The sequence below is a fragment of the Sycon ciliatum genome, chromosome 2 (assembly GCF_964019385.1).
Source record: "Sycon ciliatum chromosome 2, ocSycCili1.1, whole genome shotgun sequence".
Lineage (NCBI taxonomy): Eukaryota > Metazoa > Porifera > Calcarea > Leucosolenida > Sycettidae > Sycon > Sycon ciliatum.
In genome coordinates, this window is record NC_088644.1 from 21,865,416 (window position 1) to 21,877,979 (window position 12,564).

The 12,564-nt window shown below is 48.6% G+C and overlaps 1 protein-coding gene across 1 annotated transcript in view; it reads right to left on the reverse strand.

Moving 5' to 3' along the window:
- Positions 1 to 12,564, reverse strand: part of LOC135809210 (Fanconi anemia group D2 protein-like) — a 62,946-nt gene that overhangs the window by 43,888 nt on the left and 6,494 nt on the right. The window contains exons 6-14 of the mRNA XM_065322500.1: positions 7,879 to 7,939; positions 7,610 to 7,668; positions 7,068 to 7,140; positions 6,583 to 6,707; positions 5,956 to 6,043; positions 5,353 to 5,457; positions 1,898 to 1,974; positions 1,352 to 1,511; positions 561 to 701 (exon numbers count right to left, since the gene is read on the reverse strand). Coding sequence (XP_065178572.1) covers positions 561 to 701; positions 1,352 to 1,511; positions 1,898 to 1,974; positions 5,353 to 5,457; positions 5,956 to 6,043; positions 6,583 to 6,707; positions 7,068 to 7,140; positions 7,610 to 7,668; positions 7,879 to 7,939 — 889 coding nt within the window. The remainder of the gene's footprint in view (positions 1 to 560; positions 702 to 1,351; positions 1,512 to 1,897; positions 1,975 to 5,352; positions 5,458 to 5,955; positions 6,044 to 6,582; positions 6,708 to 7,067; positions 7,141 to 7,609; positions 7,669 to 7,878; positions 7,940 to 12,564) is intronic.

Below are 12,564 nucleotides of genomic sequence, written 5' to 3' on the forward strand. Positions count from 1 at the left end.
CGAGATGCAGTGCTGCATGCTGTGTTTCAGAATCAAAACCTGTATAATGTAAAAAGGCAGCACGCAGCTCAGCCTGCCTTACAATGCTGTCTGGGTTTCATTGGTGACAAAAGCACCCACTGCACATAAGCCTTACACACATTGTAGAGAGGTACAAATTCCAGTAGGTGTGTACACACCCGGTTGAGTGTTCATTGTGTTCTACATGACTGATTGTGCTACATGTGCGCATTTTACCAGTTTAGTCCAATACTCAATCGCAGACAGTCGCTTTTCCAACTTCATCACTTTGGATAGAGCTAATGACCAGCTTTGTCCGAAAAAGGCTGTTGCTTGACATGCCGGCGGGGCACGTCTCGTAGTGGAAAATACAGATAATACATTAGGGTCCTGTACATTCAACACCCAACCAGGTCTATGGGATTCTACGGGATTTTGTACATGGCGGCAATGCGAATAAGGTTTATCAGTTGTCAGGATACTCTGTGCAACATTGACAAAGCTGCTGCACAAACACATTCTCACACACTGACTGACACTGTTCAATATTCCAAGTTTACCTGAGTATGGCTCTGAAATGTTTGCTCAATGAGGTCCGGCAGGAAGAGACCGTCGCGGCATTTGCTTCGAATCAGAGCCTCCACACCTTTATGTCTGCCCGGACACTGGTGCAGGATGAACATCAGCAGTAGGTCTAGAGGCTGAACAAGACGACAAGAGCAATGCCAACACAACATACAGCTTGCTGAGGAGTGTTGGCATATATTAAAATCTTTTTTCCACCATTGCTCTTACATGTACTTTGCCCATCACCAGTTCTGCATTATTTGTAGGTGGCATAACTAATAAAGCCTTTGTCTAATGTCAATTCAACTGATTCTGTTCACTGCAATTCTTACTTGTACAACATACAGTGTGCGTATTCAACACATGCTTATGCCATGCAGCCTGGAAGACTCAATGTATTCCCGCATGCCTTGCGAATGTGGTGAATGACCCGAACCGTAAGCGTACACCATAAGGTGAACACATGCTCCAGCTAGTCCGTACTTGCTCCTTGCAGAAGCATGCTCTGTGAGGTGTGCTCACTGCTCTCTTCCAAAACAACAGCAAGCATTAACAGTGCTGCTATATACTTTCACCCAGAATCGGATACCTTTTCCAGACGCCCAATAAATGGCCAATTTCAAGACTTTTTCTCAGAAATTTGAAGCTCCATTGTAGCCTTGAGATCTTTTCACTACACCTCCAACCCGCAACACACCAAGTCCTCGGCTACACCAAGTACCACGATTGTTTCCAATCTTTTACCCAGGAGGGCATCACCTGAAAAAAATTCAAGAGTCCTTACCTTGTGTTTGCCAACGGTCGGCATTTGTTCAATGACCTTCAGCCAGGCATCGCCGACACACTTCTGAAAGCGAACAGAAGCGTGCAAGGCCTGTGCAGCCAGCAATTCACCTTCATCAGAACCAGCACCACCAGCACCAGCAGCAGTGTGTGAAGCAGATCTATAGTCAAGACATATACAATCAGCCATCGAGCACAACTAGGTTGGTATCCACAAGCAATAAGAATATACAGGCGTGTGACTGGCAGGCAAAGAAGAACAATAACCCTCCATACAAAGCTCTAGTTTGTCTCCATGAAGACTAATATAATTCACTCATTTCAAACCAAACTTGTCTCGGCTCTTGTAAAGCCCCCCCCCCCCCAAAAAAAAGAAAGAAAAGACAACAGGTCTTTGGTATTTTTGAACGCTCCCATGAACGTGTGATGTGCGGTCCCCAGAAACATCCATGTAGGCCTATGAAGCAGCAGGCTGCCACAACAGACACGTGATGTACGTCATGCAGGTAGAGGCCGTGTCTTTAGGGTTAGATTCACAGTTACTCACATTGCCGGGGTGGACGTCAGCACAGGGACAGGGGTTGAAGAGGCAAGGTCTAGATTCTCACGGACGTCCGCTATGATCTGGGATACAAGAAAGTGTATGTGGACACAGACAGGCAGAGGGTTAAAAAAAGCAGAGGAATGAACAGAAGCACGAACAAGATCCATCATGCTCAGCACCCAGTACACATGCTTCCAGGGCACATGAAGGGCAGAGAGAGATGGAACGCAATCATCCTCTATGACAGTCCTTTCCCAGACTTCTGTACGTACTGCACCCAGCCAGTTCTCATGCTATTCCAAGGCAGCATCCCCTAACAGTTAGCTGCTGCGTGTACAGGGACAGTGGTCCATTCTCATCGAAAGCTGCAGTACGCTGTGACGACTAGTCGCAAGAAGGCAAGGAAGCCTGTTTCATCAAGACCGTTGAGTCTATTAGAGGCACCCATGCTTCAGAGAAGAGTTTGCCGCAAATGTAGGGGAAGAGTCAAACGTGGTATACTTGACTGTGACAAATGAGCCAGCAGATTCAGCACAACAGCCATCATGCACAAGAGTCACTACACCAGACCTATGAAATTGGCAAGTCAGCACAAAGTGGCTAGTTATTGTTGGTGATGGCAAAACGTATGACCGCCTGCCCAAACTCCAACTGGAGCATTGCCATGAGTTGACTTGGCTAGTTCCATACCCAGGAGACTGACACATGCTGAAGGCCATGCAGCCCGTTCTCATGAGCCTCTATTGGGATGCTGGGCTGAAACAGCTTGCTAGAGCGTTTGGTTCTAAGGGCCAAGCCATTACATCCCTTGAAAGCTGCACCAATTTCAGGAAGTGCCATGTCTGTTTTCTTCGCTGCATACCAGGTCCTTGCGGAAGCCCAGCACAAAGCCAATTCAGAGTTTGGAGAACAGACCCATGACAAAGACAATGTGTGGCAATACTGGAATGGGTTCCTGCAGCGCGACTGCCTAGCGTACATCTGTCTCTGAGCGGCCTATACGACCACGGAACTGGAGCCTTCGGGTTGCAGCTCCCAAGATGGCTGCCCCGCTATTTCATGCAATGGACAGAACGTTCTACTTAAGCCTGGTACCGCACCATCTAAGCCATTTGGCTAGCCTCCCGACGGCAGTTATGCATCAGCTAAGAAAAGGAGGTTTTGCAGCTACCCTGTCGCGATCATCATTCCAATCAGTTGCATTCGACTAAGCCCATGAGATGTGCATTAAGAGAGACATGAAGAAGGCAATAGTGCAGCCCGATCCAGATTCGTTTGAAAGACTTGTCCACGATCTACCACACCGGGCACGGCTCCTGCAGAACTTGCGAACTCAACTATTTGTACGCGTGGAAACAGGCGAGAAGCCAGCGACAAGTCCTCAGAGACCGTCTCATGTGAGACCTGTAGATGTCGTGCACGTTAATAATTGCAATGCCATGCAGAAACTGGTGAGCGACAGCAGCATGTTCACGAGGAACACAACTCGAGGCTATGCAATGTATTGTCTGGAGAAAAAGCAAGTGAGGAACAGAGAGCAGATATGGTGACTTTGTACAGCATTGGAGAAGAATCATACCAAGTGTACATCAACAGCCGGATTCTCCACCTGCCCAGTGCACCTCCTGCTAGGCACATGTGTTGATATTTCCCAGAGTGATACCAGTGTGTATGGTGGAATCTCTGTGCACGCAAAAGCTTACGAGATATAGAGTGGACACTAAAAGAATGAGTGACCGTTGACATGTTCACACAGATGAAACAAGTCGATCTGTGCTCTCGGTTTACATCGAGGACCTTGCCCCCCACGACACCCAGCGAAAAAGTGTTTCTGAAATAGTACAATTCTACGACGGCTGAAAAATTAATACTAGCACCGTATTTCCGTAGTATAAGCCGCACCCAGATTTATTGTCACAAAATACAGATAATCTATCCTACGTGTATATATCACCATTCATTCGACCATCATAGTACCGTCTAAACTTGATAAGATGTACCCACAAGGGAACACGGAAAAAGTACATCCTAGCCGAAGTTCAGTCGACTCCTGATAAAACGAACACCATTGTGCAGGAGAATTAGTTCTTTATAGCCAAAGTTTGTTATAACAGAAATGCACTCATACTACACAAGCAGCAAACCATGGCTGACCTGTGCCCGATGACAGTATGACCGCACTTGGGTTACATGCAGCCCTACACGATTTGGTTCGTTATAAACGAAAAAACTGTTCACTTTAGTATAAAGGGTCAATTTTGTATGGGCTCTTACAGGGACATGGACAATGGTTAGCTATATCACGAAATTCGCTATATGCGAGTTTGTTATAAGTGGAGTCGACTGTCATTTACTACACCCACGCTGCAATCAAGTGTGCCAATTTTTCGTCAACTGCAAAAAGTACGTACAGTGAAACCTGTCTATGACGACCGCTCAAGGGACCTTCAAAACGTGGTCTCTGTTACCAGGTGGTCTCCTTATCCAGGGTCATTTGACTGGAAATAGCATCCCTTGGTGCTGGTTGCAGTGGTCTTCCACGACAGGTGGTCGCCTTGACAGGTTTTCCTGTACTACACAATACTAACAATAGTATGCCTTACACCCTGTACGTGCCAAGCGGTTTTGACTGTACCATAAACTCTGCTGCAACCCCCCTCCCCCTGCAAGATGCACAGGCCTGTACGCACGGACCCTGTGCACTGTCACCGTTATGGTACATGATAAGCTTGAAGAAAGTGCATTTGACACCGTAGCGTGAGGAGTGCTTTGCTACGGTAAACTATGTCCACTTTTTAGCTTTCAAAATCTCTTCTGGCACTAGCTACACGTGCATAGTGCATCAGGAAATAGGAACATAATAAATAACTTTGGACTGTTATGCCGTGGATTGTCCAAATATTCCGTTGTCAGTCTGGTGCTAAATTGTGCACGTCTGACTGTTCATGATCTGGTTTAGTTGGTGGACACATAACTTGTGCCCCGCTGTTTTCCATGTTTTCACTGTAATATGTTACCATGGCTTAGTGGTAGAGCATCGGCGGCCATAAGTGAGGGTCCCTGGTGGTGACAGTCGAGCTTTTCCTCGGACTTTTCCCATTTGCACATTTCCCTCAAACCAATGAAGTCTTTAATATTTAAAAAGTATTTCTTGTCCCAACGAATACTCCGGAAAACACGGCATTACAAGATGCTCGACCACTGTGGAGTAAGACGGCTGACTGAAAAGAACTAGCCATAGCCGTAGCAGGACGAACATTTAGGCGGGTCACAATGATAGCGAAATGCCACAACAAGGAGCCTGTCCGGACGAAACAAACCATTGGGAACATGACCCGAAAGTTGACGCTAATGACTCGGAGTTGGAAAATAAAAAAGCTTTTTTTATAATAGACGACTTTTTTACACTAAATATTACCTAAACAACCAACAGACAAGTTTCAACAATCTCACCTTACCTCAACAGCATTGCTAGGCACGACGGAATGCAGCAGGAAACGCAACACAACAGCCAGCTGGCTGGATTGTGTAGACGGAAGAATTTTCATCACTGACGTACGGATCTGTCAATATTATAATGAATGGAAGAGAGAAAAAGAGAGAGAGAGAGAGAGAGAGAGAGAGAGAGAGAGAGAGACGATAGAGAAAGAGATATCTATATAACATTACTTGTCAGTTTGAGCACTCTGGCAAGGTACGTTCGGGCCTGATTGGAAATTTTTATTTCCATTGCTATCAGGTTCGGCCTCATTTCCTCTGTGCTGCGCTGACGAGTCCACAAAGGACGAAACAGTTCTGTCCGCAGATTAAGTATATATAACATTAATATTTGTTAATACAAGTGCCCGTGCACTATTGCTTTCTGAACACGATAAGGTGGTCTGCGAAAAGCCGTTGGGCCCAATGCATTCGGCAATGAACCATGCACAGTACGTTAGGCTACCAGCAACAAAACAAGCATGTGCTCAGAATCCTAGCAGTACACATCGACAAGCCCCACGCACATCATAACGTATCCACTTCCTGCATTACATACAATGTCAGACAGTAGCTGTCCTCACCTCGGAGAGCAGCTGGGAGGAGAGGCTAAGATTAGCTAGGGCATCCAGGATGCATACGGTCAACTGTGGATCTTCAAACAGCATTTCTCTACCAAGGGAAAGAACAAAGTTGAAAAAAATCAGTGACACATGGCAGTCACAGCACTGAGATCTTACATACTTGGCACTATCTATTTCAAAGCCGATGAGAGGGCCAGATTCGAAAAAAGAAAAGAAGAAAAAAAGTGCGTGCTTTCTTCCTAAGTCCAACCTAATAGTGCTCTCCAACCGTTACAAGCACACATGCGTGCTGATTCACAGACTAGGTCACAATCATTATAGTGGTCAAAGCTGTCTGATCGCCCAGTGCATGAAATTTAAGGTCGCCGCAGAAACAGCTTTGCCGCCGCCTGTATTCGAGTAAAATACTGTTATACTATAGTACACAAATACTCATTCCTACGATTACAACTAAATTACAATGATTGACTAATGATTGAACAATTGAACTACTAGTAACCATTCAAATGTTTAAAATGTTCACATTCAACCCACATAAAATGAACCTTGTGTTCCTCAAAATTGTCTCAAAAGAAGAACAAGTCTACGCACACAATTACAAAAAGTATGCTCAGCTATAGCACTAACTTCAAAGCCTTTGCAACATTTTCATGTTGGCTGTCTGTGATTATTTCTGGCAACGCCGCAACAATCTCTCGCTGTATGGCAATGTTGGTAACCGTAATCATTTCCAACAATTTCTCTGAGAGTGCCTTGAGAGAGGGATAGAGAGAGAGGCGAGAGAGAGAGAGAGGCGAGAGAGAGAGAGAGAGAGAGAGAGAGAGAGAGAGAGAGAGAGAGAGAGAGAGAGAGAGAGAGAGAGAGAGAGAGAGAGAGAGAGAGAGAGAGAGAGAGAGAGAGAGAGAGAGAGAGAGAGAGAGAGAGAGAGAGAGAGAGAGAGAGAGAGAGAGAGAGAGAGAGAGAGAGAAAGAGAGAAAGGCAGAAAAAGCATAATTGAGTCCAGAAGTATAGCCAGAACAAGAAATACATGTGCACACTTCACACATTGACAACAATAATATATTCCTGATTCGGGGTACCAAGGGAAAGGAAAGGTTGCGGAAAGTCCTCACCTCTGGATCTACGACTCGGTCCAGCCATCGTAGCTGTGTAATAATCACAGCAGGCATGTCCACCGTTTGTGTGCTACAGCCAACACACACACAAACAGAAACAGTTTACCCGGGAGAGCAAGAAAAATTAGAAGAAGTCTAGAAAAGCTACCGTAACCCCAAATAGACAATGAGCAGCCCGCTGGCCAGTGTCGGGCCCGTTGAAATGACCTCAGTAAAGTACTTCATAGGCCACATGATCACTATTACACAACAACCCTTCTGTCACGTGTACTGCGTTCACGTACACGTAATGAGTAGTAAGAACAGAACAGAGCAATGGCAAAAGACACCAGATGCCAGGAGCGTAAAGAACAGACTAAGTAAGGAAAGCCTGAAACGCCAGAAGGAGCCAAAACCCAATCCACACATGATGTCACATATGCATGCGTGGGGCACACATTGAACACACGTGTACGTGAACGCAGTACACGTGACACCTTCCAAGAACTGGATACTACTGTACAGTGCTTGATATCCCTAATTCATAATTGCAAAATTACCTAGCATCATCCTCTGCAAATTCTGGCAGCTTCTCCAGCATCATAGCAACCACAGCAGTCTAGAAATCGGAAATGAAAATTTGAACACACAAACAGGTGAACAATAGCCCAGAAAAAGACAAACTGAGGGGTGCACACACACATACACACACACACACACACACACACACACACACACACACACACACACAAACCAACACCCGTCTAAAAGCCGCACAACATGTAAACTGATCAAAATCTTTGAATGACTTGTACATTCACATTCTAACCTGAATGCTGTCCACAGACAGACACAGGCGTAGAAGACTGTCACAGCGTGTACCGGCAAGACTGCAGAGAACATCAACACACCACAAGCATCAATTCAGCACTCGATCACATTACACAGCACGGGATGCCAGCATGGTCCAGCATGATAGTGAGTGCACCACGCACATGTACCGGTATGCCGTGCATAGCAAAGAAGGAACATTTTTTTTAGGTATCATTCACACCACCCATATATACCTCCCCCCCCCCCCCCCACACACACACCCAAAAACAAAAACACACACGCACACCAGCACCCCGCCTGTTTTTACCTCTCGTCTTGATTCACCATTCCACAAACGGAACGTCGTTACTTTATTATTAGAAGACTGTATTATTACTCTTTCATTCTCATGCCAAACAGCTAACTCATACTAAAACAAGAATGACCAAAACTAGTGACCTGCACCACCGAAGCAGGAACCTAAAACTCTAAACACACCAAGGAAAACAAGCCCCTCTACCCTACGGATCACGGACTACAATCCCGATCCTAGCGTAGCGGCAAATGATACATACTAGTACAAGTAGATGACAAAAGCGGTGCAGGTGTTAGGTGACAGCTGCATACGAATGCATGAAAGGGGTCAGACAGTTCATGTATCATGTGTACCGGCAGTTGTAACTGGAGCCGACTGAATGTCAATACATCAATAGCAGTGTTAGTCATACATAAAGCCCAGACTACAGAAAGTGTAGCAGTGGATGCAAAGTAAGTTGCATACGACGGGTGTTGCTCGTCGCCAACGTCGCCTACGGGGGCAACATCCTCTCCCCAGTGACGATTTATCCGTCACTAACACAACGGACGTCTAGCACGCAGAGCTTGGCTACCGGCCGGCGGAACACACCAGTCTGGGTCTTGACATCTGCTACCCGCACCAGGCCGTCTCTGCCGGGATAGGTCGCCGTCACTATCCCCTTCGGCCATGTGTTCCTCACTGCGTTGTCGTCGGCGATGACCACCACATCACCTACTTCCACCTTCTTCTCTGTTCTTCCGTGCCATTTGGTTCGCCGGGCTAGCGTTGGCAAGTACAGTAAGATCGGGCGCCGAAGAACGCAGGGGCTCGAGCGCAGCCTAGGAAAGTTCTTAAATTTTTGATTCTAGCCAGACCGTTCTTATTCACACGCGCGCGGCGAGTCGAGTGACGTCATGACGTTTGTCATGTACATGTACATGTACATGTAGTGCAATGTAGTAAGTACTTCTAAACTAGTGGGTGTCGTAAATGGGAATGACTGTACATGTAGCAGTTACTGTTTACACGTGTACATGACATGTACTCACCTCCCATACATGTACAATATGTAGATCTACGTGTAAATTCGCAACTTGGAAATTCCAAATTTTAAAAGTGTTCTTAAATCTGATAATTCTAGCCTGGACTGTTCTTAAATTTTGCCGGTTTTCCAGCCTGGGTGTTCTTCGGCGAGGTGTTCTTCGGCGCCCGATCTTACTGTATTCCTTAATCCAGCGGCGCCAGAAATGGTCTGCTAACACTTGCACGATGCGCCACTGCCGGCGCAGATGTAGGTCATCACCACTGAATACTCCGGGCACTGGTGCTGCTGATGGCGTCCCTAGGAGAAAGTGGTTCGGCGTCAGGCTGTTGTCGTCAGTTGGGTCAGAGGACACATGTGTGAGCGGGCGGCTGTTGAGTATCGCCTCAACCTCTGTAAGAAGCGTGATGAGTGTATCCTCACGCGGAGCACGTTCCTTGAGCACGGCTCTCAAGGCGGTTTTCACGGACCTCACTAGTCGCTCCCACGCTCCCCCCATGTGCGGAGCTGCCGGAGGATTGAACTCCCACTTGATTCCTCTCGGTGTGAGCTCAGCTGTGAGGCGTGTCTGGTCCAGCTGGTCCAACGATTCCTTGAGTTCTCTTGCTGCACCTCGTAGGTTGGTGCCGTTGTCCGAGTAGATGACTCCAGGGCATCCTCTGCGACTGATCAACCTACGAATTGCCATGATGGTACAGTCTGTTGTCAAGTCGTGTGACAGCTCCAGGTGTACAGCTCGGGTCGTAAGGCAGGTGAATATCACGCCGTACCGCTTCTCGTGACGTCGTCCGATAGTGACTGTCAGTGGCCCGAAATAGTCCATGCCGCAATGTGTGAACGGGCGGATGAACGTGGCAACGCGTGCGTCGGGAATCTGTCCCATCTGAGGTGGTGTTGGCTGCGCGCGTTCATTTTTACACTGCTGGCATACGGTCCAGGTACGGCGGACGGCTGTGCGTAGTTTCAAGACCCAATACGTCTGGCGGACGTCGTTTGCCACACTGTCCTGACCATGGTGTCCATGCCAGACATGGTACTGCTGAAGGAGCATCTGTGTGAATGGGTGCGACGGGTCCAGGATGACGGGCTCGGGCGTCAGTGGACTTCCGGGTGGTGCACTTCGAATTCGGCCATGCATTCTCACCACACCGTCGCTATCTAGCACAGGTGAGAGGTCTCGAAGTTTGCTGCTGCTGCTCACATTGCTGTGCTTCTGCAGGTCGCCAATTTCCTCCCGGAAGCTGTCTTGCTGTGCTTTCTTCCACCACAGCTTCTGGGCCTGCTGGTACTCCGATGGCAGCAACTCAGAGCAAGTGACTGTGGGCTTGCTTGACGCTTTCGCACGCAGGTTGTTGACGTATCTGACGATCCATGCTGTCGTTCTCATCAGCCGAATCCAGGATGAGAAGCGGCTGATATCTGGCAGGGCTAACTGCGCTTCTTTGGTGACTACCGCAGTAAACTCTGCCTTCATCTCGGCTTGGTCGTCGCTGGTGGTAGTGTCTTGCCCAGGATTCTCTACTGGCCACTCAGACTCTGGCTTGGTCAGAAACTCAGGGCCATTCGTCCAGATGTGCTGCGCTGCTGATATCTCGGATGGGGCTCTGGTTGCTGCATCTGCTGGGTTGCTGTGTGTCGGGACCCACCGCCATTGCGATACATCAGTGAGCTCCTCAATCTCTCCGATACGATGTGCTACGAATGGCTTGAATCGACGGGCGTCTGCTCGGATCCATCGTAGGCCAGTCATAGAGTCACTCCAGAGCACGATGCGGTCGATAGGTAGATCATGCTCTTTCCGGACGGTGTCGGCCATTCTGCTGGCCATCAGTGCAGCTTGCAGCTCCAGCCGCGGTATGGATACGGGTTTCAGTGGTGCAACACGGGATTTGCCAAACACGAATGCGACTCTGGTGCTGCCGTCAGGTAGCGATAGCCTGAAGTAGGCAGCTGCGGCGAATGCCGACTCACTGGCGTCTCCGAACACGTGAAGCTCCAGGTCCTTTCTGTCCACAATAGCCGTGCAGTAGCAACGCGGAATTGACCTGCTTCCGAGGTTGTGGACTCCCGTCCACCAGTCCGTCCATCTTTGGACGAGAGGTCCTGGTAGGGGCTCGTCCCATCCGACGCCTGTGCGCCAAATGTCTTGTAGCAGAATGCGAGCCGACGTGGTGTAGTAGGTGAAGAAACCAAGGGGGTCGAACACAGACATCAGCTTGCGTAGGACTTCACGTTTTGTCACTTCTGTTGTGTTGCTTTGCTCCAGTCTACGGCTCAGACTAAAGCCGAACGCGTCTTCCCGTGGCAACCACTTCAGACCGAGTGTCTTCTCCACTACAGTCTCGTTGTCGCTGCTAATAGTGACTACTGATGGTGAGCATATATCTGGGGGTACGGCAGCAAGAGCATCAGGTGAGTTGCTGACCCAGCCTCTGATGGAGAAGCCTCCGGCTTCCTGGATTTGACTCACTTCCTTGATCCGTTGGGCTGCTTCTTCTGCCGTCGGCGTCGAGTCGAAGTAGTCGTCCATGTAGTGCTTGTCATGGATTGCAGTAACTGCATCTGGCGCGCTGTGCCGGAATTCGTCTGCATTTCTTCGCATTACATACTGGGCTGATGCTGGCGAACATACAGCGCCGAATGTCATGGCTCTCATCTGGTAGACATCAGGTTCACGGTCTCTGTCACTGCCTCGCCAAAGGAACCGCTGTGCAGGCTGATCGTCAGGTCGGATGTGCACTTGGTGAAACATCTGTCGGATATCCCCTCCGAACCCCACGCGGTGTTGTCTGAACTTGAACAGCACACTGTTGAGAGGGTTGAGATAGTCGGGGCCCGGCAGCAGGGCATCGTTGAGGCTGACCCCGTGGCTTGGCGCAGCTGCATCAAATACTAGGCGCAGCTTGCCTGGCTTGTTGGGGTTTGTCACTCCAAAATGTGGCAGGTACCACACTCTCTGAGAAGGCATCTGGAGCTGTGAGGGTGTGAGCTTGGTGGCGTATCCGTCGTCAATATACTGTGCAATCTTGGCGCAGTACGCTTCAGAGAATGCAGGGTTCCTGTCCATCTTGCGTTCAATGGACAGGAGGCGGCGCGTTGCTGACGTTTTACTCTCCGGTAGGCTTACGTCAGCGTCTCGCCACAGCAAGCCGGTCTCCCATCGTTCCCCGATACGTCTCGTGGTGGATTCCAGGATCTTTTCCGCCTTCGCTTCCTGTCGCGAGCGTATTTTCTCGCTGCGGACTTGTACACCGAACGATTCTGTGGTGAAGTAGTGCTTCACCTGTTGGTGGAGACCGATATCCGTGTCCTCGGCACTGCCTTCTTCCGCTGTGTCAAGTCGGGCATGCAGTACCTGATCA